At 35.8% G+C, this 17,248-nt stretch overlaps 1 protein-coding gene across 2 annotated transcripts in view; it reads left to right on the top strand.

The window, feature by feature from the left end:
- Nucleotides 1-17,248, top strand: part of LOC150108248 (protein turtle-like) — a 1,021,857-nt gene that overhangs the window by 769,068 nt on the left and 235,541 nt on the right. Inside the window, exon 16 of one of the 2 annotated variants that reach the window (XM_090390663.1) lies at nt 15,630-15,652. The exons of the other annotated variant lie outside the window; for it this stretch is intronic. Within the exon in view, the coding sequence (XP_090246789.1) occupies nt 15,630-15,652 (23 nt within the window). The remainder of the gene's footprint in view (nt 1-15,629; nt 15,653-17,248) is intronic. 2 annotated transcript variants of the gene reach the window in all.

Genomic DNA, 17,248 nt, shown 5'->3' with positions numbered 1-17,248 from the left:
ACTATTGTGCCCAGATTTGGTCACCTGGTTTTCAGAAGGATGAAGAGATGTTGGAAAGGGTCCAAAGGCGACTGACTAAGGTAGTTTCTGACCTCTGGAATGTCGAGTATGAGGAAAGATTGAAAAGATGTAAATTGCAGAGTCTAGTGGAGAGAAGGAAGAGGGGAGATATGATAGAGACCTACAAGTTGGTAAGGGGTTGTTATAGGATCAATGGTGGAGTAGTTCTACAGAGAATAGTGGGAGATCAGGGGAGAACCAGAGGTCATCCCTGGAAACTGTATAAAGAGGGTGTGAGTAGGGGAGTGAGAGGCAGGTTTTTTTCGTGCAGAGTTGTGAATGATTGGAATGCCTTGCCTGAGAGTGTGGTGTCTGCAAGGAGTTTGAATGTGTTTAAGACCCGGTATGATGAGATGTGTGTGAGATAAAAGGACCTCCTAGATGAGTCTTTGACTCCATGAGGTCTTGTTTAATAATAATAATAATAATAATATCTCCCCTCTTACTACCATCTTATCTCTGCTGCTCATTGTCTCAGTAAAGCAGTCCCTTAGTTCTCTTTATCCTCATTAACTTTGCAGTATGTTTCCTGAACATCAAATTTCTGACCACCATCACCCTAAAATCCTTGTAACTCCTATTCCTCCATTATAATTCTTTGAAGAGTATTCAGCTTCCCATCCATGGATCCCAAAGTTCAGACTCTACACCAGTGCACCAGTGTTTTTCAACTTGAGGCATATGCCCCACAGGGGGGGGGGGGGGGTATGAATGTAGCTCATTCATTCATGTACTTAAATTTACAGCTTATTTAAATCTTGAAGAGTCAACCTCTGTAATTATTAACAACACTCCCTGGCATCACATCATCTGCAGACAACTGAATGTCTTTCTGAAATCTATTTGATAGATTACCTAGTGGGTGAAGAGTACTGAGCCTAGTTAGATGCTCTAACTTTCCTTCTCTATGATACTGCTCCCCCACTAATGCAGCTTGTTGGAAGTTTTTCCACTTGATTATACTATAAATTAAAGATACCAAGAAATTATATACTTGGTTTAATCCTTTATCCAAGTGTAAACAAACAAAGTTTGTGCATGAAATATAATCAGGACAGGGCAATATATGTTAATATATGTTAGACGTTGCTATTCCAATCCATGAGACAGATATCTAAATCTATTTGTGGATTTAGATATCTGTGGCAGTTTAAATATCAGCTTGTCATGTGGCAACCTATCAAATGCCTTTGCAAAATCCAGAAAAAAAATTATAATATATATGTTTCTTCTTCATCACCTACTTTTGTTATTTTATTTTAAAAAGACCCAGTTTATTCACTATATAACATATATATTACAAGAACATTTCCTTAACAAATCCAATTTACCTTCATCCTTGACTGTAAATTAAATTAAACAGTCAATTTACCTTCATAAATATTATTATTATTATTATTATTATTACCCAAGACCCCATGTAGTCAAAAGACTCATCTGGGAGGTCCTTTTATCATACACACAGCTTATCATACATGGTTTAAACACACTCAATTTCTCTGCAGACACCACACTCTCAGGCAAGGCATTCCAATCATTCACAACTCTGCATGAAAAAAACCTGCTTCTCACACCCTCTTTATACAGTTTCCAGGGATGACCTCTGGTTCTCCCCTGATCTCCCACTATTTCCTGTAGAACCTCTCCAGCATTGATCCTATAACAACCCTATACTAACATGTAGGTCTCCATCATATCCCCTCCTCCTCTTCCTCCTGTCCACCAGACTTTGCAAGTTGCATCTTCTCAATCTTTCCTCATACTCAACATTCCAGAGGTTAGAAACTCCCTTAGTCAGTCGCCTCTGGATCCTTCCCAACATCTCTTCATCCTTCTGAAAACCAGGCGACCAAATTTGGGTACAATAGTCCATGTGTGGCCTAATCAAAGCCTTATACAGTGGAACAAGAATCTCCCTACTTCTACAAGTCAGTGTCCTCCACATCATTCCCAGAAGCCTTTGCGTTATTATTATTATTATTATTTGACCTCCAGGGAGTCCAAAGACTCATCGAGGGAGGGCACCTGCTCTACAACTCTGTCTCAACCACTCAATCCCCAACTGACCACAACTACACCAATGCCATCTACCGCCAGCCACCATCACAAGTATTTCCACAGACAACATAAACATCAATGCCCATGGTAGGATTCAAGCCTGCAGCCTTTTGGCTGAAGAGCAGATATGCTAACAACTCAGCCAGCGAGCCTGGCAGTGTTGTGTAGTCTTCACAATTTTGGCTATGTGTACCCTAAATTTCAGATCCTTATCCACTATCACCCCAAGATCTCTTATTTCCTCCACCTCGGACAATAAATCCCCACCAAGCATAAATTCTGGATCCCCATCTTTGTTTTCCAAATTTTAAAACCTGACATTTTGAAACACTGAACTCGCATCCCCATTCCCAATCACTCAATTTATTCAAGTCTTTTAGGAAAGTCACAACATCTTCTCTACTCTTCATGGTTTGTCCCAACTTTGCATCATCTGCAAACAACTGAATATCCAAATCTTCACCAATATTATTAATATACAAGTTCAACAGTAATGGCCCCAAAACAGACCCCTGAGGCACATCACTAGTGACTTTCCTTTTCCTGGATATCGCTCCCCCATTTACAACTTGTTGATACCTGTCAGATAGCAAGTCTCCAATCCAATGCACTAATCTAATATCCAACCACATCCGCTCTAGTTTGACTATCAATTTATCATACGGTAATCTATCAAAAACCTTTGCTAAATCTAAGTATATTACTGTGTATTCTTCTCCTCTGTCCAAGGAAGCAGTCACCTTATTGTAATAAGTATGTAAGTAGATTACTAAAACATGACCTCCCTTTAGCAAATCCATGCTGTCCATCAAAGATAATACCATTGCTGTCAATCGAATTTTGGATCCTAGTTCTCACAAGCTTCTCCAATAACTTAACCACAACACTTGACAAACAGATAGGCCTATAGTTGATGCTTGAGTTCTATCACCTCCTTTATGAAGTAGCACAATCTTGCTCTTCTTCTGCTCCTTAGGAACTTGACCCAGTGCAAGACTTGTATTAAAAAATATGTCAAGGCCAGCTTCAACTCCCTGACACATTCCTTCAGAATACGTTATGATATATTATCAAGTCCCACAGCCTTATTAACATCTAGTTTGCTCAACTCCCCATACACCTCTTGCTCACTTATGGTCAGTCTCTCCTCCCCATCATCAACTGCTCTTAATCTCTCTCTCTCTCTCTCTCTTCATGAAGTCACATTCACAAGATTGAAAGACCTTTATGAACAGCTCATTAAGTATCTCCACCACACATATTATTCCAATCTACTCATTTCTTTATGAAAATTCTTATTTCTGCTGTGTTGTTTCACCAGCATCCTTATGCAATGACAGTACCTTCCTTCCACTTCTTAGGGACTCTTTCAGATGCAAGACTTTCATTAAACAACCAGGTCAGTGCATTGTCAGTTCCTTAGCACATTCCCTAAAACACGTGGTAAAATGTGTTTTGCCATGTGTTCAGAATAATTCCTTAAATGAGTGTCATTTTTTATTAATGAATTAACACATTGTTTTGTCATTTTGAATTATAAATTTCAGCTGAATTATACTTGACAAAACTTACTGTTGTTGTTATCCTTTATCCAAATATGCAAACAAAAGTTTTTACTTAAAATATCTTAATAACCAAGCTACTTGCATATATAGAGACAGTTTAGTTGTTTAGACATTTTTTACTAATAAAATTTCACCTAAGTTTGCTTAAGCTAGTACTGTATGTCAGTGATTTAGAGTCTGTGCTATAGAGTTTTTATAAGAAAAAGCATTTTAAAAAATTAGAAAAATAAATATGTAATATTTTGTATTCTTCTAGGCTTACTTTCACTTCATTACATTTTAAATCATAATCAGATGTTTTTTTATTATTATTATTACGTAACACCTCCAAAGAGTCCAAAGGCTCATCAAGGGAGGGCACCTACTGTCTCCACCACCACATCATCCACCAACTACCATCATCATCTATGCCAACGCCATCTACTGCTCATCACCACCACTAGTATTTTCACAGACAATCACAAACATCTATGCCGATGGCGGGATTCGAACCTGCAGCCTTTGGCTGGAGAGTGAATATGCTAACCACTTGGCCCACCGGACTGGCATTTGTTAGCATGTCAGTGTACTTATATGAGTCTCATGAAAATAAATGGAAACTTTTCATGAGACATACAAAAACTTAATATCCCCACCTCACCTTTTGTAAGACATCACTTTGATCTTAGAATTATTTTATTTTTTATTTCATCAGCAAGGGCTTGACATTCAATTTTAGCGCATACTGCTGATTTGCTTTCTCGTTACTCTCCATGATTAAATTAAACTTGTGAAGAAATTATATTCATATTTAATCGTTTATCCAAATGTAAGCAAACAAAGCTTGCACACAAAGTATCTTCATGACTAGGCTACTTGTGTTTAGAGGCCAATGACATTATATCAATTCCTTTCGAATCCCATAATGCAAACACGTTTCCTTTCAGAAGTGTATACTGCTATGCATTATGGGAAAGGTCACTACCCAGACTGGTTTTGACTTTTATTGATATCTCATCAGTGAAGCCAGACCCAGAAGAGTTACCAAACTGTTAACTTCTGTGGCTGGATGGACCTCAATCCCTTGGATTATAATCCCTTCATCGCTAGAAAATAGACTTGCTTTAGAGATTAGCGAGCACATGGCTCACCCTATTTAGGGCAGTGCGGGAACGCCTGAACCGAATAGCTGAGCAGCTTTCGGGCGCTTATGTTTCCACCTGTCGTTTTCGTCGTGAATAGAACACTCTTGGATGAGTTGATTGGGATGAATATCTGCTTAGGAGAAATAAGTAGTGGTAATATTATGGAGCAACATGAAAGCATCTGGGATATCAGCATCTAGATGTAGGAGAGCATGTCATTTGTTGATTATGGAGAAGATGACTGGGGTATTCCTGAGGAATTTGTTGGTGTCAGCCTGGATGGGGTTTGTTTTGCTAAAGGCCGTTAGCAACTCCCCTAGTGTGGCCGCAAGCTGCCGGGGCTCTGGGAATGTTACACAGAGTGACCTTAGAAGCGTAAGATTTATCGGCTGTAGCATCCCGCGCTTTGATTTCTGGCGCGGGTTTCATGGCTTGCTTCTGAGTGGGTGGGGCTAACGCCTCTCTAGTCTTCTATAGATTAGATGGGTGAAGTGAGCAGCCCTTATAATTGGCTGGATGTGGGCCACCACAATTCGCGCACTTAGCAGGAGTCATCGGTGGTTTGGTGCAAGTGTGTGAAGGATGATTGTCGCCGCACTTTACACATTTGTAGTCCACTCTACATAATTGTTGTGCGTGCCCATATTTTTGGCAGTGATGGCATTGACTGACAGATGCCTTTCTTCTGAGAGGTTCGGTCTTGATGATTAAGTTGCAGACTGTTTTAAGGTTGTAAATTTCTCTCTGGTCTTTACTGATCTCTACTAAGACCAGAGGCATAGGGCGCTTGTCTGCTTGATACATATGCGAGATCTTAATTGGCTCTAGGCTCTATGATCTGAGGTCAGCAGCTATTTCGCCGGATGTAATGTTTTCTGCCAGTCCTCTAATGACTACCTTTAGGTTTTTTGTCGCTCTTAAGTTGGAATGTGTGGTATGGGACTTTCAGTTCGTCCATAAATCTGGTGAGCTGGCAGTAGTCCGTCCGTCACTCCTTCTGGTTGGATCTGGATTCCTTCATCCATGTTCTTAGCTGATTTAAATTTGATGTTTGTGTTCTTCATCGTCTCCGCGATTGAAGACCATTTTTCTTTCGTTCTTAGAATTACTGGAGGAATCCTCTCTTTGGGCTGTGCCCCTGAGATCGTCACTATTTTTTCAACAGGTTGTGCTGTCATGTCCATTGGAGCTGTTCTTTCCAAGAGTTGGGGTATTATTTGAGGCACTGCAGCAGAGGACTTTTTCTTCCTGCTGACCACCTGATAGTCACTGGAGTTTGTATTGGAGATATCTTCAGCTGTTGTTGCTGGCACTGTCTTGTGAAGGACATGGAGGAAGTTCAGAGGGATGGAGCTTCTCTGTCTCCACTTCAAGGATCTGGTGTGTTCCGACTTTATCTGGCCATTTTGTGTGTAGTAGATTGCCTAAATGCCTGAATAGGGCCAAAAGTTTCTTAAAACTGAGATCGTCAAAAAGCATGTCCATGGCTAGGCTTACGAAAACAATACAAACACTGCAACGAAAACAGAAGTCTTACCTGCTATGCAACCACGCTGCTGAAATAAACATCATATCTTCCTTAAATACTGAAACTGCACTAATAAACTACCACTTCACTGTTATAAACAGTCTTGCAATAAAAAGCGCTGAGGGAAAAATACATCCGTCTCTAATGAAAGCCACTCAGATGAGAAGAGATACCAAGGTTGAATTAATGCAGAATATATTTCCCATATACAAGTAGTAAAAAGGTGTATCATCTTATCATTAAAATACTCTGCATCAGAAGAAATAGTTGGACAGAGACAGTTGTATCTCTTCTGGATCGGACTCCCACTGATGAAATCTCAATAAAGGTTGAAACCAGTCTAGGTAGTAACCCCTTCACAGCAATATACACTTCTGAAAGAAGTGTGCTTTGCATTATGGGATGCCGAGGCAATTGATTTGAAGTTATCAGCCTCTATATGCAAGTAGCTCAGTAGTGAAAAAGCTCTGTGTGCATAATTTGCTTGGTTGCACTTGGATAAAGGATTGAACAATAATGTAATTTCTTGGCAAGTTTAACTTGCCAAGAAACAACTATCTACTTTCTGTGATGTACACTAGCATTCATTAGCATAGATCACAATGTACACTAAAACATTCATCAGCATAGATCACAATGTACACTAAAACATTCATCAGCATAGATCACAATGTACACTAAAATATTCATCATGAGAGGTCAGGTAGTTGCAAAACTATAACATAAGAAATTTTACTCTTCCTCATCCATATTATATCCAGTTATGCAAACAAACTTTGCACATGCAAAGTTTGAATATGAATTTATATTCACAATTACTTTATGGCCTCATTCATGGGAAGGAATACTACATGTCCATTTAAGAGTTAAATGATAAAACTGGTGAGATCCTGCTAAATATATTCAAGTAATAGTCATCAAGGAAAGGAAGAATAGCAATAACAATCAACAACAAACATGAAGATAAACTTCTTTATCAGAAAACAATTTTTCTTCTTCTCTTGGCTTTGCATATTAGGCAATTGTTTGCCTCTAACGTTTTACCTTTGAAGTTTGTATCTGTTTCTATATCTGAAGACAATTTTTAAGAAGAGTTATTATTATATTATATCTTCATGATGAGTCTCCAGACTCCATGGCTAGACGGTACCTCCACTCATTGTGGAGATATTTTTAAAGATTATTTATGTCTCCAAGATGAGCTGGAGGTACCGTATAAGAATTCTCAAAATTTATCTTCTGATCAAGGAGTTTATCTTTATGTTTGGTGTTGAATGTTATTGCTACTCTTCATCTCCCTTGAACACTATTTCATGAAGAGTTAAATTAGCAAACTTCAAAATGGGAAGTTAGATAACGAAACTTATTTGTGCCTATGGTCCCACAGAAGATTCTTCTAAGAAAGAAGAGTGGAGGAGGTTTTTGAATTGCAGGTCCTAGCTAGAGATCTAAACAGCAAAGTAGGAAATGAATCCCACACATATAGAAATGTTATGGGAAAATTTAGAGAAATGGGCAAAGCTAATAATAATGGTTAAGTTGCTGGATCATGTTCAAAACATGAACTAATTGTTATTGGCACAATGTCAATGTCCCAACCAGCATAAAATATGCAGAAATTCACATAAAGAGAAGACACAAGAAATACACAAAGCCTCATTGACTTGTGTGATTGCTGATAGTGATATCTTCATGTTTGTTCAGTATACAAGAGTTATATATTTAAAATTGGAAGTGATCATCATTTAGATTTGAGCAGGATGAAGATAAATATCACATTGAAAAGAACAATATGTAAGAAAGTTTTTAAAAATTAAAGTTGAGCAGCTTTTACTGGTGAATTATAATTTGACTCAATTATACAAACATATTTCAAGAAAAAAAAATGAAAGAGCATGAAAAATAAATAAATAAATAACCACACCTTGGAGTCTCAGATTCAGCTAGGAAGGCATGTGGCACAGTTATCTACAAGGCAGAACACTAAGAAGTTCATGGTGGATGCAAAAAGTTAAAGAAGCAAGCATATTGAAAGTTCCTAGCAAGTAAGTTGGTTGATGTTCTAAGAGAATACAGAGAAAATTGTAAGATAGCTAAGGTATGTGTAAAAGTAGATAAACAGAAGTCATTATTGTTATTTATTATTTTTATCTGTGGCATCTGAAGGGTCAAGGACTCATCAAGAAGGCTATACATCACTCAAACCAACTCTCATATCTTCTTTTAAATTCATGCATGCTGGATATACTCACTACTTCAATAGGGGCAAACTATTTCATTCACTCGCTTGCTACTCTGTGAGAGAAAAATCTAGTTTCTATCCCTTTCTTAACTGCACACAAACTTAACTTTCATGGTCCCCCCCCAGTCCTCTTCCCCCCTCATATAACAAAAAATTTCATCAACCGATATCATATAGCATCCTCTCAGAAGTTTATAGACTTCTATCACATCATCCCTCTTTCTCCTATCTATCATTTCTGCAGTCTGCATATTCTCAACCTGTCATTCCTAATCTATATTCCATAATCCCAGTATCATCTTTGTGACTGCTCCTTTGCCTCTTTTCCATGGTTTTCTTATCCCCTTTGAACCCAAGAGACCAATGTGAAGGCTTCAGTAAGAATACAGAAGATAAATATCAGGAATATGACAAATTGTTCTGGCTGATATTGAAAAGGTTTAGAAATGAAGAAAAGAGTACATTAAAAGGAATCAGGGATGGTAAAGGTAACATGTAAACTGAAACTAAAGATATTCTGAATAATTGGAGTAATTACTTTGAAAGATTGTTCTTGTTCCATTTCTCTTGAATATTTTCTACCACAGTTTATTATTGTTATTATTATTATTATTATTATTATAAACTATGGTAGAAAATATTCAAGAGGAATGGAATCAAGAGCATATCAGTTCTTGAGGGTAGAAAGTCCATTAGAAATTCTGAAAAGGAGAAACAAAGCTGAAGTAGATGATATCTGATCAGATAAGCTCAAATGTGTAGGTATAAAAGGTTTACATTGACTGAACTGCTTAATTCAGAGGGTCTAGTCAAAAAGCCAAATTCAGCTACTGTAATTCTTATCTGTAAAGAGGGAAATAAAAAATGTAAGAATTACAGAGGAAATTCTCTGCTAAGTATTCCAGGTTAGATTTATGCAAGCATACTTGAGAAGAGGCTAAAAAAAAATTGTGGAAGAGAAACTTGAAGATCAAGCTTGGTTCAGACTAAATAGAGGTTGTCCAGATCAGATTTTTGCTTTATGACAAATAGTTCAAAAATAGTTGTATATCTGGAAAAAGCATATGACAAGGTTCCAAGAGTAAAGCTTTTCAAAACACTATAGTTACACAGAGCAGTACATAATCTATGTACAGATTATGTGTTGCTGTGTAACAGATGTACTGTCTGATTTTGCATACTGGTTCATCTCCTAAAATATCCAAAGTTCACAAGCTTAAAACTTAAGTTTTTTTCCCTTGAGAGCTAAGCCTACTGGCAAATTCACTGCAGTATGAACTTGCTCTACTGAAAAATAAACACCCACATACTTGGATTGCAGTTTGAGTATCAAATTATATGAAATAAACATATTGAAGAAAGAACTTGGTCAACGCTCCACTGAAAAATTTAATGGCAGAAATTATTAGCTCTACTTTTCTAAATAGTTTTAGTGTTATGAGTTAGTGTTATGAATTGTGACTCTCTTTCTCTCTCTCTCTCTCTCGCTTTCTTTCTTTCATCATCAACAAATTGTTTGTCATTCTTTTATTTGTTGTTTTTGAAAGTGAAAATGGATTTAAGTTACGCTGAGAACCAGATTGAAATTTTTTATTTCGCCTTGAACAACAACAAAAAAAATAAAATAAAGGCAAAACAAATTTTTTCTATTAATTTTTATTGCTGAAATTTAATATAAGCTAACATTTCTCTATCCTCTACAGTTTTTCAGAAATTCAAATTAATGATAACATGTCAATTGCATTTCCAGTCAAAATATTACGACAATCATCCTAGTATTTCGTCTCCCCCTGCTTCTTGCTGCTGCCAAACTGTTGCTTCATTGGCATGGTATGTACTCAAGAAGACTTTTAATATTACAGGAAGTATGCTGTACCACATTATTAGAATTGCTTTCCATAGATATGTGAGTGTTTGGAGCGGATGATTCAACTGCCAAATCTCTCAATCCATATAATATCAGAGGTTCTAGGAGATTCAAATCCAGCAAATTCAGTGGTTGTAGTAACACCTGGAAATTGGTGTTGTGTTCATCAGAACACCATGGAAAAATACCAGCAATGTGGCATGCATATTATTCTACTGGAATAAACCTGTGCCATCTGGGAAGTCACCTTGAAGAGGTGTGCCTAATTAACCATAGTGAATAAGTGCTTTATAGCATTAATAATACAGTCTATGGGTATCAGGACTCTAAGAAATTCCCAGGAAAACATCCCCATACTATCATAATGCTGCCTGCCACCTCCTACCTGTTTCTGTTGGCAATTCCTCTCTCCCAGGTTTTTGCCTAAACCTCCATCCACACAGCATAGCTAGAAATGAGATTCATCTGGAAAGGCAACTTTATTCAAATCTTCAATGGTCTAATGATTATTAGAAACACAGTCACAAGAATAAAGAATAATAATGTAATTCTTTATTCTTGTGAGTGCATATTGCTAATAATAGTTACTATGTCACAAGTGCTATTACAAAACTCATGGTCCAGCAATGATGTCTCTCTCTCTCTTTCTCTCTAATTTAAAGTGTAGGCATAGTGCAGTTAATGATTAGACATAAGCATAGGTACTTTGACTGGGTGCTACTTCAGAGTTCCATATGGATGGGGGAGCAGGGTACATTAGATTATGATCGGGGAAATGCTGTCATCTGTTTCCTGATTAAATTTCACATTTTTTATTCTATGGACATGTATAAGGAACCACTTGCTATCACCTTGAGCATTGATGAGGCATGGGCACCTACCATTTGCCCAGCAGCTGCTATTCTATTCAGTATCCTTCCATTTTTGGGACACCTTAACTGCAGCACTGCAAACAGACTATAATAGTGTAGTTTTCTGAATACTGCCATCCTTCAACTGGTTCCCTATACTCATGCCTTTTTTTGAATTCCAACAGCTCATTCCCTCATCTGTGTCAATCAGTAGCTTTGAATGAATAGTATGTCACAACCCTTCAGTATCATGTATACTATCTTTCACAGTGATAAGACCACCACCTGGCAGAGTGGAATAGCTGATTATGAAATAACAGGGATAGTCATAATATTTTGACTGAACTGTACATATATATATATATATATGCAAAATTATTAAGTTTAAAAAAAGTCTTCCTTGTAATCTGCTTATAGCTAGCATTGGTGGTTTCTTTGATTAGGAACCAACAAAAATCAATAACCACACTGCTGAAGTTCCACTTGCCTGAACCCTGTTCTTCTTCTTCTATACAAAATATTCTGATGAATTGCTCTTCGTGGTCATTGGTCATTGCTGACTGCATCCAAGTTATTATTATTATAACAACCTTCCTTGGAGTCATCAGACTCACTGTAGGAGATTACTCAGCAAACAATATATCTATCATATTTACATCTCATAAACACTCCTAGCATTCACAACACATTCTGACAATGCATTCCTCTCGTATACTGCTCTCTGTGTGAAAAAAAAAAAAATCTACTCTTCTCCACATCTTTACACAATTTCCAAGAAGGATTGCTCTCTCTTGCTCACTTCACCTTCCACAGCATGCCATCTGAACTTAATGCCACTGTTGACTATTACCCCTCAACTCCTCAACTCTTGAATCTTATCTACCTCCTGAAGCATAGTTCCACTAATATTATACCTAGCCTTATATCTCTGCGCTCTAGAGTGCAAGTCCTTGCGTCTATTAAAACTGCAACTATTTCTCTAAGCTAAAATTTGTTTTTAAATCTTCCTGAAGGGAGTTAACATCAGAATCACTCCTCATAACGCTCCTTAACTTTGCATCATCAGTAAACAGCTGAAAATTCCTTATCACTTTACATAAAAAAATATTTTTAACAAATAAGTTAAACAATAGTTTCTCAAAAACAAAACCCTGCAATTCACTAGTTACCTCTCTTTTCTGAGACACTGTCAACTCCCTTACACAGCTTCCTGGTATTGTTCAGACCAGTCTCCATTGTATTATCCATCTCCCCATCTCCCATCTTCCTCCAGGTCTATAACTTATCATGTGACAGTTTATTAAATGTTTTTTTTTCAAAGTCCAAGAATATCACTGTATATGAGTAATCTGTATCCAACATATTTACTTTCATTTTATGATAAGGTTTTTGATTTTTTTTTATTTGATTTTTATCGTGCAAAGACATCAAAGGTCATACTGTGGAAGGACACATCAGTACATATGGTAATTGGTTAGTAGGACAATCACAAACATCCATGCCCTTGGTGGGATTCAAACCTGCAGCCTCTTGGCAGGAGAGTGAATATGCTAACCACTCGGCCAACTATGATAAGGCGACAAATGTGTTGAATACAAAATACTCATATATAGCAATATTCTAGGACTTTGTAAAGACATTTGATAAACTGTCATATCATAAGACCTGTCCCCTTCACAAACCCATGCTGACCATCATAGAGAATTCTATGTTCACAAGCTCAATCCTACATTGTATTCCTAGCCACCTCTCCAGCACCCTAATTACAATTGCAGATATATAGAATGGTCTATAATCATGCTTTAACTTCTTAGGACCCTTCCTGTTGCAAGATTCTCAGTAAATAATCAAGCACATAGCTTAGTCTTTTGCAGATTCCCAAAATTTCTTGATGATATGTTACTAAAACCATTTACACTAGTCTATTCACTGACAAAGTGTTTATTAAATAATTCCACTAAAGTATACCCTTTACTATGCTCACACCACTACCGCAACTGTCACTAATTATCTTCCTCTTGCTCCATATAGTAAAAGAACTTTCTTTGACCCAACTGTAGAATGTGGATCTTTAATAATAGGTTTCATCCCAATGGTTTGTATTCTTGTATTGTTTTATGTCTTCTAAGATATCTGCACTTTTAATAAACTTTAAAAAGTTGGCATTAAGAGCTGTTGTTGGGCTTTCATGCTGTTTCAGTATCATTAATTAAGACTGTCATTTGAAAAACTGTCCTTTACAAATGTATGAATTTTTTGGCAATTAAAAAAATGCCTCCTTTAATTTTGCACCTTTCATTGCTGTCAACTTATCCTTTAAATACCAGAGACTACTGGCTTTCTTATTTAAAGCTTTAACACAATTTTTTTATCAAACCAAGTCTAATGTTGAGTGGTAGCAAGTGAACTTTTTGTGCTTTGCAGAAAAAGGATTTGAAGGGCTTTTCTTTCCTGGCACTAAATTAGTGAACTGGTCATAGTTTAACATCATAATAATGTAACTCACTTATTCTACTCACATACACAGCATCAATATTCTGTGAAGTCTAACTTCATTCCCTTTAAAAGTGCACCACCTGCATTCACCACAGTTAATTGTAGGAAGAAAGGCCATATACTCATAGGCTTCCTTCATATTTATATGCAGCATATGCTACTGGAATAGATGGATATTTATTTGAAATGTGTAGAAGTGTGACCTTCAAATTAAGCTTTGATGCATGGATGTTTTATTCTTAATATTTCCATTAATCTGTTAACATCAGTGAAACGCAGCAGTCATAGAAAAGCTAAAAAATTTTTGTTGAAGCTTTTGAAATGAAGTGATCTTCCTCTCTTTTAGAGGAGATTTCCACCCTTGCAGTATAGGTCCTAAGATTTGAGCTTGTCATCTCTTGCAACAACGAACTCTGATCATCGGTTATCAAATGAAGTACTTACATAATCAGTGTCTGAAAATTTTGATCCAATTTGAGAACACGATGTCACTTTTAGATCCTTCAATAGTGTTGTCTTCACCCACAATGCATGTCTCAGGTGGGAACTGGTAAAATGCTAGCATGAGGCATTGTTTGTAGCTGATAGCAAGTTTTGGATATTTTATTTCATGTCTCAGTTTTGCAGAAAAGTCACAATTATTTGTTAATTAGAAGTAGCAAAGTCATGATTTCTAGATCCCTTCATTTCATGCCTTAGGATAGAAAATACCATTAATGAATATGTGACCATCCTCTTGAATACAGTGGGCACCTACTGCAACATATGTCTGGAGCATAGGTCTAGTCTAGTTTGATCAGAGGAGTGACTGGTTATTTTGCATATTTTAATGTCTCTTTTTTCACACATTACATAATGTGTCTACACTCTTCTCACACTTATGAAACATCGTACAACTGCAACTTCAAACAGCAATCATAATGATGTAATCTGCCCTTTGTGTGACAACAGATAAGCAATTATACCAGAATGTAGCCAATAACCCAATGTATGGCAGAAATTAAGAGAAAGTAAATTCTAAATCACACAAGTATCAAACTGGATGTAGTATTTGGAGCAGTAGCTATAGATCTGCCTTCTTTTGCTCTTCGTGGCATGGCATATAGAAATAAAGCTTTCTCATTGGTTAGTGACTGCAGCACATATGTAACATGATGTGGTAATGTAATCCTTGTGTATCAACATACTTTGGAGAATGTTGAGTTTGAACTGACTCAGAGTAACTAAATGCTGCTAACTTTTTTTCAAACAAAAATGTTTTCTTAAACTCTTGGCAATGGAACAATATCAATGTCATTTTAGTAATCGACATATAAAATTATGCTAAAATCACCTGCTTTTGCCTAAAGGCAAATTACAGTGTTGTACAGCATTATATGATTTTAGACCATTTATCTGAATCTTCCAACTTTCTGCTGTTCTATATAGCTTAGTTTCTTTAAACTTATTCAAGAAAGAACAGTGATCATAAATTATTGCTGTATGTATCCTTTAATAAAAAAATTATACCTATATCTACCTATATATATGTATATATATATATATATATATATATATATAATCTTATAAACAACTACTTCAGTGCCCATCCTCGCCTTGAATTTCATAAGCAGTTAGATGTGCTGGAATCATACTGAGTGTCTATTCTTCAGTGTGGTTTTTGAAATAATTGTTATAAATTTCAAGGTTGGATAAGTAGTCTCTCATCCTCCTTTTTTTATTTAATTATATATATGTTGATTTATATTTTTGAAATTTTCATAAGTAAAAAGGATCCTAGCATTTGTCTCTTATTCTTTTTTCACTAAGTCAATCTTTTTTTTTTTTTCTTTATATAGCTCTTCCCAATGTAGTTGTCCTTGTAAGTAAATTTTTGTACTCATCCTATGCCTCTATATTACTACCCTCTTAATGAAGCTCCAAAATATTTCTTTTTTTTCTTAAAACACATACAGATACTAGTATTTACCTGCATACACATGCAACATAAAATAAGAACAGTTATGCTTCCTGTATTTTAAGGGTTTTAAAATTGCATACACTTTTCAATCCACTGATGCATTTTATTGAAGAATTTAAGTCACATCTGATCGGTGTATAGTTTGAAATCATTTTGCACACCTAACACTCAGCTAATTTCTGTTAGTTCACATGTTTCATAATTTAGCAAGTTATAAGCCAATCTCGATCAAAGTAATAAAAAAAAAATATTATTAACTGAGCTGTTTCATTTCCATTAATGTAATAAATACCATCAGAAATGTAACTCATTAATTCATAATTCTCATCATTTTGAGTAATGAACCTAACTATAATGATCTAAATGATGATATAAATCATCGTTTAGCATATTACATTTGTAAGAATGCTTTGAAGTAAACAATTTAGTATGAGAGGGTAACACTGTGTGAAGTTATTTAAACATAACGTATAAATTATTTACATTAGGTCCAATTTTGAAACATTTTAATTGCTTTTACTATCATGTATATTATCTAAAGAATAAAAAAAAAATTACAGTTTAAAATTTATTGGTATCTTGTCTCGTCCAGAGATTATTTCTTAGAAACCGCTGTGATCATATCTGGGTTATTATTTGGGTTCAGTGTATTTGTACACAAAACATATCCAAAAATGCATCCACCCCTCCCAACACATACAAAATGAGTGCCTAATACCAGTAGATGGCTTTAATGTTTCATTTCTCTTGTTTATGTGTAAATTACAGCAGTAAAGTTAGTTGCAAACAATTCTGCATATATATATATATATATATATATATGCAGAATTCTGATATATATATATATATATATATGTATACACACAGACCTCAGACTATTTTTTGTAAACTGCCATTTGTTTGCTTTAAATCTTCATTTAACATATTACATTTATGCCTGCTAACTATTGAATTTCCATTTTATTGCTTTCTCTTAATTTCTTTATATATTGTGAGTTACATGACATCTGACATAATATCTAGCCTTCAGGCTATTATCTAACCAAGCTCCAACATAGTAACTGAAAATCAGTCTTCTAAGATCCATTCATTAGGTGCAGTTATATCTATTATTTCAATTGAACTTCTACATAATATTGGAAACATCTGAATAATTATTATTATACTGTATATTCTTTGCAATAAATCATAAAATACTTAAAAACGAGACCATATTTAATTAATACATATATTAGCGATTGTCTAGCCTTGTCAAGGCTTGAATGGTACACACAAGAAAATATGACAGAATACAGAAACGTTGCTAACTGTTAGGCAGTTAAATTTGAACATATGCATGACAATGCATGCATGTGTTGAGAAGCTTAGGTCAGTATCATGGATACATGTTGTATGCACACGTGTTACATGATTTTTCGCGAAACGTAGTTCCTTTAAACTGAGTAAGTTTATTAAGTTTTTCCATATATCTTTCAGTATGTCACCCTGATTTCTGTT

Source organism: Typopeltis vanoorti, chromosome 3 (assembly GCF_054136105.1).
Source record: "Typopeltis vanoorti isolate ZY-2024b chromosome 3, IOZ_Tvanoo_1.0, whole genome shotgun sequence".
In the NCBI taxonomy this organism is placed as follows: Eukaryota; Metazoa; Arthropoda; class Arachnida; order Uropygi; family Thelyphonidae; genus Typopeltis; species Typopeltis vanoorti.
The sequence above is the reverse complement of the archived record's forward strand: the minus strand, read 5'-3'. Positions and strand labels throughout refer to the sequence as shown.